General features: G+C 40.1%; 1 protein-coding gene across 2 annotated transcripts in view; it reads right to left on the bottom strand.

The window, feature by feature from the left end:
- UBE2Q2 (ubiquitin conjugating enzyme E2 Q2) overlaps positions 1-19,230 on the bottom strand; it is a 32,102-nt gene that overhangs the window by 6,689 nt on the left and 6,183 nt on the right. For both annotated transcript variants that reach the window (XM_036277978.1, XM_036277979.1), the window contains exons 3-11: positions 16,364-16,468; positions 11,139-11,195; positions 8,406-8,546; positions 5,400-5,484; positions 4,479-4,539; positions 3,621-3,711; positions 2,160-2,218; positions 890-938; positions 353-448 (exon numbers count right to left, since the gene is read on the bottom strand). In XM_036277978.1, coding sequence (XP_036133871.1) covers positions 353-448; positions 890-938; positions 2,160-2,218; positions 3,621-3,711; positions 4,479-4,539; positions 5,400-5,484; positions 8,406-8,546; positions 11,139-11,195; positions 16,364-16,468 — 744 coding nt within the window. The remainder of the gene's footprint in view (positions 1-352; positions 449-889; positions 939-2,159; positions 2,219-3,620; positions 3,712-4,478; positions 4,540-5,399; positions 5,485-8,405; positions 8,547-11,138; positions 11,196-16,363; positions 16,469-19,230) is intronic.

The raw sequence follows: 19,230 nt of genomic DNA on the forward strand, positions 1-19,230 counted from the left end.
TGAGCTACCTAATCTCTGTGGGCTTCCATTTCCTCCTTTACAGAATGACAATGAGAGTATACCTACTTTTAGGTTATTAAGAGGATTGAAAGAGTCAATACCAGTAAAAAGTTTAGATTAGAGGTTAGCACATCAATGCTCACTGGGAATGAACTATTATAACATCTCAATTTGGGGAAACTTCAAAGTACATATAATTTTTTACTTATTAGCGTCTACATACCAATAACAAAATTAAAATTATACATATTTATCTATCGTAAAAATAACAAAGACTAAAAGAACAGGAAGAAGCTTCATAAGACAGGAAATATATACACTACAGTTTATGTGACATTCTTAATACAAGTACCTTATTTGCTCCAAACTGCACTCTGGCTTTGCCTTTGACTAGGGTGGCATTGATCTGCATGATGACCGACTCGATCGAGTAGGCACTGCTCCAGCCCTGCAAGGAGCAAAGAGCCTTCTCTAAAGCACAAGAGTATTTCTGATTCCCATTTAGGAAAGCTTCACAAAATGGCATGTAACAGCTCAATGAGAGCAAATTATTAAGATGTTTGTAGTCAAGAAGTACAAGAAAAGTTAAACTATTTCCAAAATCCCTCTCTCACACACACATGCAGACACTGTTTTAAATGCCAAACATGAGCAAATTATAACCTTAAATAAACTGACTTCCTATCTTAACACAGATAAAACAACCAAGTCATTTACTGGTTTACATAGCTTTTTCATTATTAAAAGTGGCTGCTTTAAAAAGAAAAATTTAAAAAACAATGAAGTAGGTGCTATTGCACCAGAGCTGTCCCACTCCGAGACTGAGTTACATAAATAATCAAGCCACTGTGGAGGGCGCAGACTGTGAGTATCATAAGCAGAGAGTCACCTGTTTTGTGAGGAGTTCCATACATAATGCGCCACCACCCAATACGTACCTTAAAAGAAAACAGGAATCATAAAAAATTCTCTAGATTTCAGTATGCCTTCTTAATTTTTCTAATACCATTACTAAGAAAATATGCATGTATCTAAAGATTAGAAGAGAACAGAAAAAATGAAAACAGTTGTTAGGGTTACAGGACTATGGGAAATCTAAAAATTTGAATGTTGCCCAGCCAGTGAGGCTCAGTGGATTGAGTGTTGACCCATGGACTGAGAGGTCCCAGCTGGATTCCTGGTCCAGGTTGCCCAGGTTGCCCTGGTCACATGCCCAGGTTGCGGGCTCAATCCCCAGTAGGGGGCGTGCAGGAGGCAGCTGATCAACGTCTCTCTCACATCAATGTTTCCATCCCCCTCTCTCTAAAAAAAAAACAAAACATATTTAAAATAAAATTCTAATGTCATCGCTCTAATACAGTCGTAATTAAAAAATTAATAATGGTTCTTAGTAACAGAATACTTACAGACTTTTCAGATATCAGAAACTAAGAACTTAGTCCTAAATATTCCAGAGAATGGGGGCAGGAGAATTCATTTCCTTAGAAGGCATTCAAGTGTTCTATTCATCTGAAAATTTCTCTGCCGTCATATTATACAGCCAAGGTTTTTCCCTCTAACACAAGCAATACCTTTATCATATCTGTAACAATGAACATCTGCAATTATGTTTTCAACTGTCCTTATTCATTGTGTTGTGAGGATCCAATGGTTCTGGCCACGGAGCCCCACTCTGTGTGACCCCTCAATCTCTCCTAGTTCTGAGGGCTGTTCTTGAGCCAAAGATAACTTCTGGGGATTTTCCAGATCTCTCTGAGGAAATCATTACTTAGATCAAGATTCTTCATCGTTTCTCAGCCTTTTGGCTAAGATCAAGTGTAAATCAAGATTCTTCACCTTTTAACACTTTCTCAAACAAATAATTTCATTTTTCCTTTAATGTTATTTTAAACTCAAAAATACATTAAATATCATGCCTACAAATAAAATCAAGGGAATGATAATTATACAAGAAAAACTATAGTAATCTTGAAAATACAAAAGCTAAGACCACTGATGAGGTCTATGTGAAAACTGAGTCACCACAACTTTCTTTGTCCTCCAGACTTTGTCTTTCCTGTGCCCAAGATTCCTTCTGCTGCCTACATGTCCAAATGCCATGCCCCCTCCCCGGGAAGATTCTAATGCACACTATCAAAGAAAAGATCACTTACACTTACCCCCCTGAGAGAACAGGTAATACCACTCGAACAAATGGAGGATCAAATGGAAAATTATCCTAGAAAGCAAATGAGCAAATTTAATTAATTTTAACAACATCCTTAATATTATATTATTTAGAAGATTTTAGTCTATAAAGAATGTGCACATTTATTATCTGATGATGCATGAGGGCCATAATAGTAGAAATAGTACCAAAAAATAAAGTGGAATAAAATCCAAAGCAAATAAAAATGAAGTTAAGATCACACCCAAACAGAGCAGCATTTTGTTATGAAATGTCCCCCTTCCAGTAGAACTATATAAAGGAACAGTCCGATAATCAAGACTAGGTAATTTGAATCAATCCTCTGGGAACTAGAAAAGGTGGACAAAAGGTGAACCATTCCAGGGCTAAGATCAAGAAGAAAAAGGAACCCCAGAGAATGGGGCCCATTTTTTACCCCTTGGGCTTTCTTTCCATTACAGAAGAGGAAGATGAAAGGTTAAGAAGCTGAATAGGCCTGGCCGGTGTGGCTCTGGTTGAGCGTCGACCCATGCACCAAGAGGTCACTGGTTCGACTCCAGTCAGGGCACGTGCCCAGGCTGTGGGCCCAATCTCCAGTGGACGGCGTGCAGGAGGTGGCCAATCGATGTTCTCTCTCATTGATGTTTCTGTCTCTCCCTTTCCCTACCTGTCTCTCTAAAATCAATAAAAAGAAAAAAAAAAAAAGAAGCTGAAGAGGACTCAGACTCATTGGGTTGGGAGGCAGAGCTTGGAGTTCAAGGTCCACTGAGTAGAGGCCTTTAGTTGGGACCCTGAAGGACAAACTGCAAAGTACCATGGCTGAGAGGGAAGAACGCCCTGCTTTCTATCAACTCAACCCCCAAATGATTCAGTGACCCTGGGCTGCTGGTGTGCAAGCCCGACAGGGCAAGTGTGAACACTCTCTGAAGAAGAGTATCATTCAAGGCTTCAAATCAGCTCCCTAGTCTTTTGTGTGGAATGTTTATCACTAAAATAAGTTATATGAGACCAAAAGATGAAATAAGATTTAACAAAAGACTTAAAACCACCATTGTAATATTTAAGATTCTTTTACTCCAAGGACCAATTTTCACCCCAGTGGAGGGGTGATAATGCCTCTACTGGGAATGCATGCCCTAAACAATATAATTTAGTTTTACCTACTTTTGAGCTTTATAAAAATGAAATCATACAAAATGTGCTTCTTTTGCTCAACATGTTTAAGAGTCACCCAAGTTGCTGCATGTAGCTCTCTTCCAGTTCATGAACACCAGGTTCCCCTCCCACTGGGGCCACCATACCCAATGCTGCTCTGAGCAGGCTGCACCTGGGCACTCATTTCCTGCGAGAATTCCTGAACCACGGGCACCACACCGAGAAACACCAAACTGTTTCCCAAAGGCACTGCACGTCCCCACTAGCAGCATATGGAGTCCCGCCACAACGTTCTTACCTTAAAAGAGAAGTTAAGCAAAATATATTCTATGCCTTCTTTTTCTTTTAAGATCTGAAGATCACTGTGCAAAGGACTATCAGGATCAACCCTAAGAATTACAAAAAAAAAGTCAGAGATTTTTTTCTAACTTCAAAAAGGAACCAGCCCAAGAACTAAAACAGAGCCCCTAGGGTAAGTTCCAAACAGACAAGTCTAACACTGTCCTATGAAAAACAAATCACTGTAACCTCCAACTCACTGGGATTAAATGTTCAAACAGAGATCACAATTTTCAAAGTCTATTCTCCTAAGGGCATTCAAAGTTAGCAGTTATTCTAAAGGAAATGGTCAGATGTACATAATTTTCTCAAGGACTCAAAAAAAAAAAAAAAAAAAAAATGAATCTCCTTCTCTGAAACTGCCTTTGACAAGGGATTTTGGAAGATAAATTTGCCATGGATGAGATCAGAAAGAGGGAATTCACTAACAAAACCTAAATGTGTCTAATAACCGTTCTATAGATTCGGGTCTGACTCAAATCCCTTATTTCCAATATAAGCTGTAACAGTCCATTTCACCAAGTTATTAACTACACTTTTGTGTCTAGACACCAAATACACTTGTCTCACTAATTCCATGAAACACTATATCCCACAGCTGGCCCTCCTTTTCTCCTTCTTCTTTCTCACTTTACTTATTATTAAATTTAAGAATCAGCTTGTTTTAACACCCTGAGAACTATCAGAGAAACAGGGTCTAAAGTTCTAAGTGAAAACTATGGTTATAAAGTATCAAATGAGGAAGGAAAATCCGCTATGACAGGCTGCCATCACAATCCTCACTGAGAGTGGGTTAGCAGGAAAATAAGCCACTTACTTCTGAAGTTTAACATGCCAGTCATATAAACTGTCATTTATGAGTTCCACTGAATAAAACCCTGTAAATATACAATGTGTGTTAGTTACTCTTCATTTGATCTTACAACTATTACTCTGCTGTTAGTGTACACACTAAATAGCCCAAGAGGGGGTGGGGCTAGAAATGTTGCTATTAAAACACAGAACAAAGATATATTGTAAATATTTTGCCACTACAGTTGACTATAGATAATTAAAGCCACTAATAAAGAGGCTTCTTTAACGAGTTGAGAAACTACTTACCCATTAACTGAATGGGAGGAAGAAATTATGCAAAATCGTATGTACTTAAGACTTTTCTTCCATGCAAGACAGGCATTTCTATAAAAATGGAATCCCTGTACATACATAGTTTTATAATCTTTCATCAACTTTCTGGAGCATCTTTCCAACTTAGTACATAGAAATCTATTGCCAATTTTCTTACTAATTCTATGATAATTTTATAGATAAACCATAATTTAACCAATTCCACCCTATATTTGATATTTTTTATTATAATTTTTTGCTACTACAAACAATGCTGTAAAAACAAGTGGTTAACATTTAAGAGTAAGTCATTATTCAAATATTTAACTGTATGCTATTAGGTTTCTTACAAGTTTTTCTTACAAGAAGTCTAGACTTCTTTTTAGACTTCTTGTAAGAAAAACTGTTAGGCCCTGGTTGGTGTGCTCAACGGTTAGAGTGTCGGCCCGCACACCAATCTCGGGTTCAATTCCCAGCAAGAGCACGTGCCTGGGTTGCAGGTTCGATCCCTGGCCCAGCCCTCGTTGTGGTCGTGTGGGAGGCAATCTATTGACATCTCTCTCACCATCAGTGTCTCTCTGGAATTGAGAAGAACATCAAGACGAGACAGTGAGGATGCTGTGCTCCTTACCGGCTTTGTAACTCTGCGACCTGTATATGTCCCTGAGCTCTTTCATGAGCCTGTCTGAAGCTTGCACAGACCCAGACACTGCGCCCTGAAACATAAAATCTACCGTGAGCCGCAATCTGCTGAGTCAAATAATAAAGAGTTCTGGTACTTGAATCTGAAATAAACGTTTACAATGAGATTTTTTAAATGGATCACCAATTCACATTTTAAGAAGTCAAAAAAGTTAATTCAATTAAATCAAAGAGTATGACGTTTCAAGAGGACCATAAGATTGGGGACAAGTCTGGTTCATGTACTATTTCTTATCATCTGTTTTAAAAAAAAGTCTAACCAATATGTCCAGATCACCATGACCCTTGCAAATAGCATAGAACTCAGTATGCGTCTATTTCAAATTCTACCAATTTTTCTACTTAATATTTTTAAGAATTTATTTTTTTAGAGTAGTTTTAGGTTCACAGCAAACTGAAGAGGAAAATTCAAAGATTTCCCATAGAATGGTCCCACAATGCACAGTCACCCACATTATCAACTTCCCTCACCTGAGGGTACATTTCTTACAACTGATGAATTGTAACAAATAGAGACTGCCCTGGCCAGTTTGGTTCAGTGGTTAGAGTGTAGGCCACGGACCAGAGGGTCCCAGGTTTGGTTCCCGCTAATGGCATATACCTCGGTTGCAGTTTGTCCCTGGTCCCGGTTGGGGTCGTGCAGGTGGCAACCAGTCGATGTGCCTCTCTCTCTCTCTCTTCCTCCTTCTCTCCCTCCTGCTCTATCTGAAGATAAAATACAAAAAAAAAAGTCCTCGGGTGAGGATGAAAAAAAAAAAAGAAAGAAAGAAATGAAGACTGACACATCACTGTTACGTACAGTCCATAGTTCACCTTAAGGTTCAGTTTTGGTGCTGTACATTCTATGGGTTTAGACAAACGCATAATGACACGTATTCATCATTATAGTATACAGAGTGGTCTCACTGCCCTAAAAGTCCTCTATGCTCCCCTTAGTCATCTTTCCCCCTCCCCAAGCTCTGGCAGCCACTGATCCTTTTACCGTCCCCACAGTTCTGCCTTTGCCAGAATGTCACATGGTTGGAATCATACGGTGTGTAGCCTTTTCATGTTGGCATCTTTCACTTAGTAATATGCATTTAAGGTTCCTCTGTGTCTTTTTATGTCTTGATCGCTCATTTCTTTTCAGCACTGAATAATATTCTGTGTCTGGGTGGACCACAGTTTATTTATCCATTCACCTGTGGAAGGATATCTTGGGTGCTTCCAAGTTTTGGAAATTATGAATGAAACTGCTATACACATCTGTATGCAGGTTTTCATGCAGATGTAACTTTTCAATTCTTTTGGGTAAATATCAAGAAGTGTAACTGGGGGATCCTGAATCCTGCGGGAAGAGCGTGTCCAGCTCTGCAGGAACTGCTGACTGTCTCCCACAGCGGCAGCACCAGGCTGCCTCCGTCAGCGGTGCGCGAGGGTTCCTGTGGCTCCCCAGCTCGCCAGCCCTTGGTGGTGTCAGTGTCTCTGAGTCTGGCCATTCCAGCAGGTGTGTAGAGGCCCTCACCACAATATACTATTAACCAAACACACTTTCATCCATCAGACCATGAGCGAAAATGTGACACTGAAGGTCTGGTTTGCGACGTGAGAAACTGAGACCACTTTGCCTCCATACGACTGGCCTCAGCTCTTCTCAGTGCTGGGCCTCTCTAAAAATAAAAATGCCCCAACACTTATACTAAGACTGAGCACAAATGGAACTACTTATCATAAGACAAAAACATGTAGAATGCTTTTTGAATAAAAAAACGATCATATAAAATTTTTAAGGATAATGGCCGCACAACACTTCAATGTTGTGGGTTTACAAAGATATTGTCTAGCTGTGTGACCTTGAATACGTGACTATGGGGGCTTAAATCCCAGTGTCTCGTGTACAGACCCGGAAGGATACTTCCTCCCGTAGCTAAGAAGATTAAATGGGAAGGTGTATAAAGTTCAAAGTAGTTAGTTTAGTGTCTCTCAAGTGAAAGTGTTCAATAATCTGTAGTGATTTTAACTATAACATACAAACCGAAAACAGTGAAGATATAGAAAGTATAGTAAATATCAGTAATTTAGATGCCACAAAACAAAATTTTAAATAATTAAGATAAGGGCTGGGCTAAATGCTCTAAATAGATTTGCGCTGAACTCAGGTGGTAAGAACGAAGGGGGAGTGTGCTCCCCCTGTATACAGCTGCGGGGCACCCTGGGTAACAAGTCATTGCCTGAGTTTTAGACTCTGTGCCCCAGACAAAGCAACGGCTCCTCGGATCTCAGGGGCTGATGAACGGCTCTAATACAAGGAAGTGAGTAAGTAGGTCGTAAGTGTTCAAACAGACAACTAGACCTTCATTTGATGTTTTGCTACTCTGTCTGGGCATTTTATAGACACGATTCTCATTGCTTCTTCAGAGCAATCATCCAAAAGGTTCATATCGTCCACATTTTAGAGTGGAGGAAACTGAAGCCACGTAGGTGTGTCTGTCACCAAAGTGTTCATTTCACACCATCATGCTACTTCACATCAAAGAGATGTTAGGTTGAAAGAAGAAATTACTTTTGGTTTAGCCAGGGCAGCGCGTCATGGAGAAGAATTTGTATTGAACGTCATAGGAGAGACTGGATTAAAATACACAGAGCCCAGAAGAGGAGGGTAGGCAGAGGAAACAGCATGAACAGGTTGGAAAGGAGCAGGCACAGGAGGGGATTCCCAGATATAAAAGGCAGATGAACAGGGTGGAAAGTGGCTATAAACAGATGATACAAAATAAATGTAAACAAATAAATAAACAAAAATACTAGGGCAACAAAACATACGGCTGAATCGACAAGGCAGAGATGGAGAAGGGTAGCTGAGGTTGGCTGACATCTTAATGAATTTCCCTGTATTTACATTATTACCTATAGTTACTTAACCACATAAGACCAGGTTCCAGATTTTTACACATACATTTAGATGGTCTTGCCTTTGAGTCTTCCTAATTTTCTCTAATATTGCCAAATTTTCTTTTTCAATTCCTTCATCCTCTGACTTTTTTCCACTAATAGGCTCCTCTTCCTTCATCTCATAGTGATCCAAGTCTTCTATATCCTACAAAAATTAGAAAAAAATTTAGCTTATGTAAGCTTATGCCAAAAGTTAAATTATTCTAGACTCAAGAGGGAAGAGAGAAGAGAGAACACATGTATTCTACAGGAAGGGATAAAAAAGCCTTCAAATTCCATTCAAAAGGTTCCCTCTGTTTATATCTTGTTATAAAACTAGAATCTGAATAAAGCATATTTGATAGCTATTACCAAAAAAGCCTCTTTTAAATCTCCTATTAAGAGGAGATTTGAAACAGTTCAGCATCAAAGTATTAAGAACCTTAACTGTTCATACTTTGTTCTGGAAACAACTTGCTATCTCCACTCTTTCCAGCAAACTAACTCACTGTGATTTCTAGACTAGGTCAATGACCACTTCCACCCAGACTCAGTGGTCTTTTCCTCGGACCCCCAACTCTTCACCCCAGACCCTGCCTGTGTTCATGCCTCATGGAGCTCCCTCCCCCTGTTTGCACCTTTTAGCCCTAGTCTTCCATCGAACACTGTCTTCAGGGCTCCCACAAATGCCCTCAGTCTGAATCTCCTCCTCCCACACTTTCAGCCTCAGCCACATTCCTCTCCACACATCTCCTCCACTCGAGGTCTAAGCAGCACGAAACGAAATTCATCCTTACCATCTTTTTAAAACAATATCTCCGCCCGCTATTCTCTGTGTAAAGCCTTGCTATCAACAGTCACATCAAACATAGTTTGTCTCAAATTCAAGACGTGTCATTTCTAGCCAACCAACCTTGCTTCTTCCATGACTCCAACACATCAGTCAGTCTTTTACTCCCAAAAGGACAGCATCCATGCACCCAAACACACCAGTGCTTAGGATAGTGCTGGGCCCTTTGTAACCACACAATTTTAGTTGCCTGGACTATCTTCTTTTCATCCACCCTAACCTTGGTGGTGTCAGTGTCTCTGAGTCTGGCCATTCCAGCAGGTGTGTAGTGGCCCTCACCACAATATACTATTAACCAAAACACACTTTCATCCATCAGACCATGAGCGAAAATGTGACACTGAAGGTCTGGTCTGCGACGTGAGAAACTGAGACCACTTTGCCTCCATACGACTGGCCTCAGCTCTTCTCAGTGCTGGGCCTCTCTAAAAATAAAAATGCCCCAACGTCTTATCCTAAGACTGAGCACAAATGAACTACTTATCATAAGACAAAAACATGTAGAATGCTTTTTGAATAAAAAAACGATCATATAAAATTTTTAATGATAATGGCCACACAACACTTCGATGTTGTGGGTTTACAAAGATATTGTCTAGCTGTGTGACCTTGAATACGTGACTATGGGGGCTTAAATCCCAGTGTCTCGTGTACAGACCCGGAAGGATACTTCCTCCAGTAGCTAAGAAGATTAAATGTACCTCCAAAGTCCGGTCTCCTACCTTTCTAGATTTCCCTAACTGTGGCTGTCTCTTCTTTACATTATCTTGTGAGAGGAAAAAGAAAGGTACATAAACCCTTTAGTACAATGTCTACTTCATTGTACACTGGACCCAGGTAAAAAGTTCACTGTTTTCACTCAAGTTAAACTGCATGAAAACATTAAAAACAAACTACCCCAAAAAATGTCATTCTAATTAGACAATATTAAGAATTCTTTTTCTCCCAGACTCACAAAACAAACAAACCCACAACTACTTCTTCAGTTCTAAGGCACTCTAAGTCCATTTTAGATTTAAAATTTTTCCAAATCAAGCCCTGGCTAGTTTGGCTCAGCGGTTAGAGCGTCGGTCTGTGGACCAAGAAGTCCCAGGTTCAATTCCAGCCAAGGGCACATACCTTGGTTGCGGTTAGTCCCCGGCTCCAGTTGGGGTCATGCGGGTGGCAGCCAATCCATGTGTCTCTCTCACATCGATTTCTCTCTCTCCACCCCCTCCCACTCTGTCTGAAGATAAGTGTAAAAATGTCCTCGAGTAAGGATTAAAAAAAAAAAAAATTACAATTAAAATTTTCCAAATCAAGAAAATAAGGTAATAAATTCAATTAATTCCAAGATGCAAAACAAAAAAAAGTGTTTTAAAACCAAGACCACAAATGCAAAGACCTTTTTATCTGGTCAATGTAGACACACAGATCTTCATTATGAAGTTTGCACTTAAACACAAAGCTTCAGAGCCTGAAACCCTGAAATCATACCAAGTTCAGTGCCTGTGGAATTTGTTCTGCGAAATTGTTAGCTGATTTTCAACATGAGATAGTTTTATTATTTCTAGTGAGCAGTCTCTGAAATGTTCTCTAATTCTTTTATTCAAACACAGAACTTTTGAAACTTAGTTCTTCTACTTAAAAATAACCAATTACTGGTTAAGTACTGATTACTATTAAATGTAAATATTATTTTAGTGCTAAATGTTAAGAGCTCTTATTTTCCAGAAAATCAAATCCAAGACATCAGATAAGCAATTTGCTCAAAAGCATATACTAAAGGTAAAGCCAGATTTTAGAAATTATATTAAATTCCAAAACCAATGTGCTTTTCAGTATTCTACACTAACACTAGTTTATAAAAGAGATTAGAGAAATTACTAAAATTTTCAAAACTGAAGGTATTGTATATAAAGCACCTACTTCAGCCATCTCTTCCTCATCTTCCTCTTCTGAGGTCACTTCCTCTGCTGTCCCATTCTGCAAGGGAAGAAGAATTTGCCAGGGCCACACAGAGCAAACACACACACTGAGCATATAAGAGGACGCTGGGGACCAAGCTATCAATCACCTGTCACTGTAATTCTACTAATTGAGCACTGGTTAAAGATGAAACATTTACTTTTAAATCCAGCTTTGATTTCACAAATATGTATCAGCTTTTTAATAAGAAACATGTTTTTAACAATTCAAGGTAATAGATGCATTAGGAATAACAAAGGCAACTAGTCAAATATAAAACAACTCTTAAAAATGTAAAGACATTCTAATTTAAAATTAAGAAAACATCTTACACATAAGGCTACGTGTATAAGGTCAATGGCTTATTTCACTTAAAATAAATATCCTAAACCATGACTTCCTTAAAATATCTGCCTTTCCAATTTTGAAAAGCCTGAATCTTTCCATAAATTCAACTGCCTTACATTTTAAAAGGTCAAATGTGTTAAAAAGAAACCGATACAGCACAAAACTGAAAATTATAAAATGAGAATCTCACTGAAGCACTATTTTTGTTCTGACAACTGCTATTTTCCACAAACTACTTCTCTCCTGGATACAAGTTATTGCTCCCTCGCAATGACTCTGAGGTTTCAGGAGGCCCTACGTGCCTAGTTTTGGTGGAGTTCAAAAGGACGAGTTCCTGGACCAGAGAGCAGTTCTCCAGGACACCGTACATAAAGTTAGTAGGATTCCCCAGGGATTTCTTGCTGTATTTGCTCAACCACAGCTCTCTCAGAGGAGGCCTACTCTGATGGCGTCTCATGAGGGTGCCAGAATCAGAGAGAAAAAGACAGACTGTTTAATGTAACTCCGTGCAGCAGCAAAATCTCTTCCAGCACCTCCCCATCCACATGCACAGGTGTGCAAAGCGGGAGAGAAGAGTGACAATTACTGAGGACACTCTTATCAATAATTGATACTGCTCAATGGGATAGCACATCTACCAAATGTTTGAAGAAAACTTGCAATCTGATAGAAAGACACCAAGTGGAACAAGCAGAACAAGTGATCTGAAGCATTATTAATGAAGGAACCAAAATAAAAAAATCTAATTGGAATGCGTAGCAGTAATTGAGAAAATGTTGCATCCACAAAATATAAAAAGATTACTATGAAAAGGACAAGAGAATACTGAGAAATCAAAGAACCCCCCCCTCAGAAAAAAACAAAACAAAAACAATAGAAGGGCCAGAAAGCACAATGGACGTCAATGAACAAAACATTTACCACATTCCCTGAGAGTGAAGAAAAGGACACGGAGGTGGGGGGAGGGAGATGGGAACAAGGGATGAGTAAAGGGACATGGAAGATAGGAATACAGAGATCTCATATGTATCCAAAAGACAGAGGGAAAGAAATGAGAGACAAATGTTGCCCTTAGAATATCAAGTAGCTCTGAATGCCCCAAAGGAATATTGAAAACTAAAACCCTGTATTTGTTTAAAAAAAAAAAAAAACACACCAACTTCCAGAAAGAAAAAAATAAAATAGCAAGCAAGAGTAAGGATCAGACAGGCATCAGATGTTTCACTTATAACAATGAACACTGGAAGATAGGAGTGTAAAGAGCATCAAAGAGACTCAGTTACAAACTGAAGCCACATCTGTGTATTCACCTGGGTCCTTAGCACCCACGCAGACAACTTCACACAGAGTCTGACACACATCTGTTGACTGAATGATAAAAACAGACACTGAATATTCAAGGAACACCCTCCATACACATCCCACAAGGATGGTTCAAAACTAGGAACTGTCCTCATGTAAGTGATAAGTTGTGTTTCATCCCCACATGAAATTACATTCACAGTCACGAAAAGCAAGGTAGATCTACGTGCACTGTGTCCGTGGAATCTTGTTAAGTGAAAAACCGAAGTTGCAGACATTCCAGAGAAGGAAATTTGAACACAGATTATATATTTCTCCCGATTTTTCTCTTTCCCAAGGCTCCACTAGAGTTACAGTGAAGAACAAACACACAGTGATTAAAAAAGAAAGGCGACTAGCAGCAGAAAAGAGATATCAGTCGTGCAACAAGACAGTAAACGGAGGTGTGGTAAGTGACAGAGCAAACAAGTGTGGGTACGGAGTAGGTTTGGGTACGGAGCACCCTGCAGAGGGGCTCTAGACCCCGAGACACCGAGTGCACCAGATAGCAGGCATGGTGGACAGGGCTGAATGCAGACATTGACCAAAAGCCTATACACAGAACACACTGTCCATAAGCAGAACCCAGGCAGACATGATTTCTGTCCAGAGAAATCTGAGTGGTTCCAGAATCATTTATTATCATACCAGGAAATGGTTCTGGGGGAGAGGGGCTGGAAGTCAGCTTAAATTCCTCTTACAAGCTATCACTTGACAAGTCTTGGCAACCAAAAACTCCCAATCAACCCCAAAGTACCTCTCTCAAATACAACTGAAAAGAGGAAGAAGAAAAAGAAATACATATATGAATGAACAACATAAACTAAATAGATATTTGAGAAAAGTCTTCAAAAAGAACAAGACCAAAATAAACTATTTCTCTAAAGTGAGTATTAAAGAGAAAATTGAGATGCTAGAGAGGGAGAGGACAAGAGTATCCCAGTGATTCCTTGAGGACAATGTACATACATTACATGTATAACACAAAACCAGAATGAACGCCATGAGTAAGGAACAATCAGAGAAAAAGGGATGCTCCTACAAGGTTCAACTTTGGAGAGGACCCCAGCATTCACTCCTTCCATGGTCCTCTCCACAGTAGACCTGGGCTGGCCCTGGGACTTACTTTAACCAGCAGATGTGGTGGGAACGATGCTGGGTCAGGCCCCAGTCTAACCCTTAAGAAGGCCTGACAGCTTCTACTTCTGTGCTCTGGGAAGCCAAAAATAAGAATTCTGAGTACCTTCCCGAAAAGAAAGAAACCCATGAAGAGGCCCTGCAGGATGAGGCACGTGGAGCGAGGGGCCATGTGGAGAAATAGCAAGGCAGCAGGTGTGAGCGAAGAAACCCTACTGGACATCCCAGTGCAGCCTCTGTGTCCAAAAGACCACAGTCCCAGCCATGGTCTGAATGCAGTGAGGCCAGCAAAAAACTGTCCAGCTAAGCCAAGTCAAAACACACAACCGTGAGACACAGAATTGTTGTTTTAAGCCATTAAGTCCTGGGGTAACTGGTTAAGCAACGATAAATAACCAAAACAAAAGTTATGGCTGTCCTAATAAAATTTCCAAAAGCTAAAAGATAAGAAAATCTTCCAGAATTCGAAATGAAAAGACAGTTTTGCCGTGGTTCGAGCACCAGCAGGTGGACCAAGGGGTCTCGGGTTTGATTCTGGTCAAAGGCACATACCTGGGTAGTGGGTTTTATGCCTGGCCCCAGTGTGGGTCATGTGGGAGGCAACCAATCAATGTGTCTCTCTCACATTAATGTTTCTCTCTCTCTTCCTCCCTTCTTCCCTCCCTTCCATTCTCTAAAAATCAATGGAAAAATGTCCTTGGGGGAGGATTAACAACAACAACAACAAAAGACAAAGAGATAGAATAGAAAGATAGTATCAGAGATACAAAGACTCAAGCAAAGAGATCTAAAATCCCATCAGGAGGCATTTCCAAATGAACAAAGAAAGAAAATGCAAAGTTATCACAAGAATATTCAAGAGTCCAAATTTTAAAAGGCCATCCATACTGAGCGGCTAAGTACGTGGTTGACACCAAGGCAGAGACAAACTCCTCAGAGCTCAGGGCAGAGATGAGGAAGACTCAGAATGGCACCAGGCTCGACAGCACCGCTGGCTACAAGACAACAGCACAGTCCAAAATCGAGGGAAAATTATTTTCAACCTAGAATTGTATATGCAGCCGAACTATCAATCAAGTGTGAGGACAGACCATAACAGCAGTTAATATGTATGGGGCATTTACTGTGCAGCATGCACTGCTCTAAATGACTTACATGCACTAACTCATGTCATCTTCAGAGCACCCCCAAAATATAGGTTCTACTAATATTTACCCCATGTTGCAAAAGGGAAATTGCTGCACACGTGACTAGGTAATTAGCCCGAGCTAATTCAGTAATGCAGCTTAATCAGCAGCAGAACCAAGAATCATACCAATGGTGGTTCGGTCTTACCTTCTCAGAAGTTAGAAGTCAGAAAATGTACTGCCCCTCATGCTTTCCCAGGATTTGCTTGAGGATATACTCAGGCAAGATGTGAAAGGTAAGCCAAGAAAGACTAAGGTCAGGAAACAACAGATCTGCTCTAGTCGAGGAGACATGAGAACTTCAAGGTGACAGGTGGACAACCAGCTCAGAGAGCAACCTGCCAAGGCTGGTGCAGAACCAAAGGCCCCAGAAGACAGGCAGTCTCACAGAGATGGGAGAGAGCATGAGAATTATTACTGTTATAAGAAAGACATTCCTTGTAACCCTGATAATTCCTTATAATATCTCCTACTTGGAGGAGACAACATTTAGGTTAAGCCTTACAAAAGCATAGATGGGCTTAAGAAGATAACATTCCAGGTAAATTTAAATGAATAAGCAAAAGCAAACCATTAAAGAAGCAACACACAAAAGAACTGTAGAAGAAAGGAAATATCACCATAGGAAACTACACTGTAAAGTCCTAATGATAAACAGTGATTACTCACATGACTACGCAGAATGTTTTAGGAAGGGGAGGTTGGTAGGTAAGTAGTACTAGAGTTAAAGCCTTATCTATTATAGTACAAAGTCAATGAATTATGACTAAATAGGCAAATCCAGAAACCCAGAGAAGGTAGGGGGTGGTGAGCTTGGAGGAGATACCATTGGGGTTAGGCCTTAAGAAGCACAGTAGGCTGCAGGCAATGGCACTGCAGGTGAAGAGAGTGAATCAGCCCAAGCAAACAACTGAAGAAGGAGCAGTTATGGAAACCAGCCCAACAACAGACCGTTGGGGGGGGGGGGGGGCAATTTTTTGTCTGTCATAGTAAATACCAGCAGCTCCAAAAAATGAAAGTTATTCTTAGCATCTACAGCAAAACAAAACAATTCAACAGCAAAAACTAACTTCTAAATAAGTTGTACAATAAATGAAGAAAAAGCATCCTAGTTTTACTTTTGCTTGAGACAACTGATTTTAGCTCTTGATCACCAGAGAAATTTTACTTTACCTGACCCGTGGGTAATGGTTGATCTAGCATCTCAACATCCAGGTGCTTAGGAAGGTTATATAATCTGCAGAGTTCACATATCAACCACTTCAATTGCTGACGAAGCTACAAAACACATTTCAGTAAATAAGCATTATGTTAAAGAGCCCTTAGAAGACAAAATTAATGCTATAACTACTGTAATCAATCCAGTAAGAAATGAAAAAAGTTTGTTACTGCCCAATTACAGCCTACAGATAAAATAACAGTGTTTAAAGAAATATTGTCAGGGCTGCTGGTATAAGAGAGCCACTACGGCTTGATGCAGTCCTACACCGGACACCTAGCAGAAGGACGTCAACAAAGGGTAGAGGAAGGAGGCTCCAGACATGGCCCAGTCTTCAGTTGCTAACTTCTTGTTTTGGAAATGTAACTTCAGACGAGTACATTAATATGTTATTGAGGCTACAAAACACAGAGGCAGTGTAGAATATATAAAATTATATATTATAAAATTATATTCCACAGTCATCTTCATTTGAAAGTATAGAGGTAAATGTGGTCCATAGACAGTCTTGGGATCTCGATGACCTGGAACGTGGTATCTCACTGCCTACGTTTGAGTCTCCCATTTGTAAAGCAAGAAAATTAGACCTTCTCATAATGGTAATAATTAAATGAAATCTCCTGTGGACACACTTGGCACTTAGTAGGGTCTCTGCATGTGTCTAAAACTGCAAAAAAACTCCTCAAGTTTCCATTTTTACATCCAGATTGATTTGTGAGCATATTTACTTTAAGTAAGTTAAATTATGTGCACACACATCTTTGTTTAAAAAATTGTTTTAAATGTTTAAGTTTAGCAATTACAGTTTAAGAAGAAAGGTCAATACATAGTAACTATGACCAGCAGCTAGTCAGACAACTTACTTCATTTGGTCAGGAACACTTTCCTGGACATGTCTGACCATGAAAAGAGATGAAGACAAAGAAGCAGGTATATGAAGTACTAGAAAACAGACACAGGATCAGGAGGAGTTAAACAAAACAAAGACAAGCCTTTCTAAACTGGACAATGGAGCAAGCAGGAGTGAAAAAAGCTGAGCTGAAAACGAGGATCGAAAACTATCCTCAAGCTTAGAAGGCAGCGAAGCCCCACTGCGGATTTGATCTCCATCCAATAAGCTCTGTTTTGCGCCAAGTACACAATCAAAATGAGGCAGGGTGGCCTGGCACAGACCCGGATACCCCAGCCCCCAGCACAGGAAGAGCTGCAGGAGCGCGGTGAGACAGGCAGCATCAGGTGGAATCATACCCCACAACAAAAACAGGGGGTACATCTTCCAGAAATTTCAACTTTATGATTCCCCCAAAAAGTGTCTGAGGGATGGGGGGGGACTAAGATCTAAGGGGAAACTTAAGAAATGTTTAGAAGGCAGATGGACAGGTCTTAGGAACTTCCTAGAGAGCTGGGGGGGGGGGGGGTTCAAGAAACACTGGGATGGAAAGGACTCTAAGCTAGTCCCCAGGTCCCAGGCTCGGGCACGGGTGATGAGTTCCATCATTTCCTTTCCCCCACTCACAGTCACAAAGAGAACTACTGAGGGAAACATGGTGGTGTGGACTCCAGGAGGCAGAGGAGTTTGAAAGTAGATGTAATCATGCTGAACAACCACAGCGCATCCAAGTGATGGTCCCTGTATCTGTGTGAGAGAGACATCTACGGGTTTGAAACTCAAGAGATAAATTTTAGCTATAGATACAGATTTAGGAATCCCTGGAATATAGGCCATGATTTAAGTAACAGGAGTACAAGAGATTACCCTGAGAAAGCACAGAATGAGAAGAAAGAGGCAGACCAAGGAAGAAGGGCTGAAGGAGACCAAGGCAGGGCGATAAGAGATAAAAACAGGAGACAGTGACCTGACAGAAGTCCTCATTAGATTATCAGTTCCCAGAGGACAGAACATGACTTGAATTTTGTACCCATCGTAGAGGCTCACATAGAAACCAGTTAATTAAATTATACAAAAACAAAAACTTTTCTGTGTTCTACTACTAACAGTTTCCTGTATTCACCAAGGGAAAAGTGTATAAACCAGCACAAATACACATTTTCCACAACACTGTACACAAGTGGCCAGTTTACAGACAATATTCTATGCCTTGCCTTTTCACTTAGAATGTCTTGGAAACTTGTATGAGCTCTTGTGAAAAGACTGGCTGCATCTTTGTTACTACGACATAATACTCTATCGTAAAACCATACACGATAGTTGTCATTTAACCAGGTCTTTATTGGTGGACATTAAGTAATGAATGTTGAATGGAGGAATGTTTCAACAAGGGATCGACCAACAGTATGTAATGCTACAGACAGGTCAATTTTAAGACTGAAAAAGGAGTCCTTGAATTTGTCAACTAAAGGTAAGATCTTAGTGCACGGTGAAGACAGAGCCCAGACTAACAAGTGAGTGAAGCAAAGGTGAGGAAAACAGCTTATTCTGTCAATAAATGAGGTCACGAGATAACTGGCAGAGCCTGTAAGAAAGAGTAGAGGGCGAGTTTGGGTTTCTTCTTTTCTTTTATGTACATACATTTAATTTTTTATAAAATTAGACCCAATTTTATATCCAGTGTCATTTCACTTCACGAGAATTTTTTGATGGAATATTTCAGACACTGAAAAATAACCCCACTCATTTCTACTATCACAAAACTTATACCTGTAGATCAGAAAAGGGGGCAGCAGTAGGGGAGCTGTCACCCCTGCCCTGTCCTATTGCCCCCTACTGAAGAAGTGAACATGTCCTCTTGCTTTCAATTTTTACCTCTATGCTTAATGGCTCTCCAGACTAGCCTGTACTTTTCATATATATTTTAAGGTT

This window comes from Molossus molossus, unplaced genomic scaffold (genome assembly GCF_014108415.1).
Source record: "Molossus molossus isolate mMolMol1 unplaced genomic scaffold, mMolMol1.p scaffold_m16_p_24, whole genome shotgun sequence".
Taxonomy (NCBI): Eukaryota; Metazoa; Chordata; class Mammalia; order Chiroptera; family Molossidae; genus Molossus; species Molossus molossus.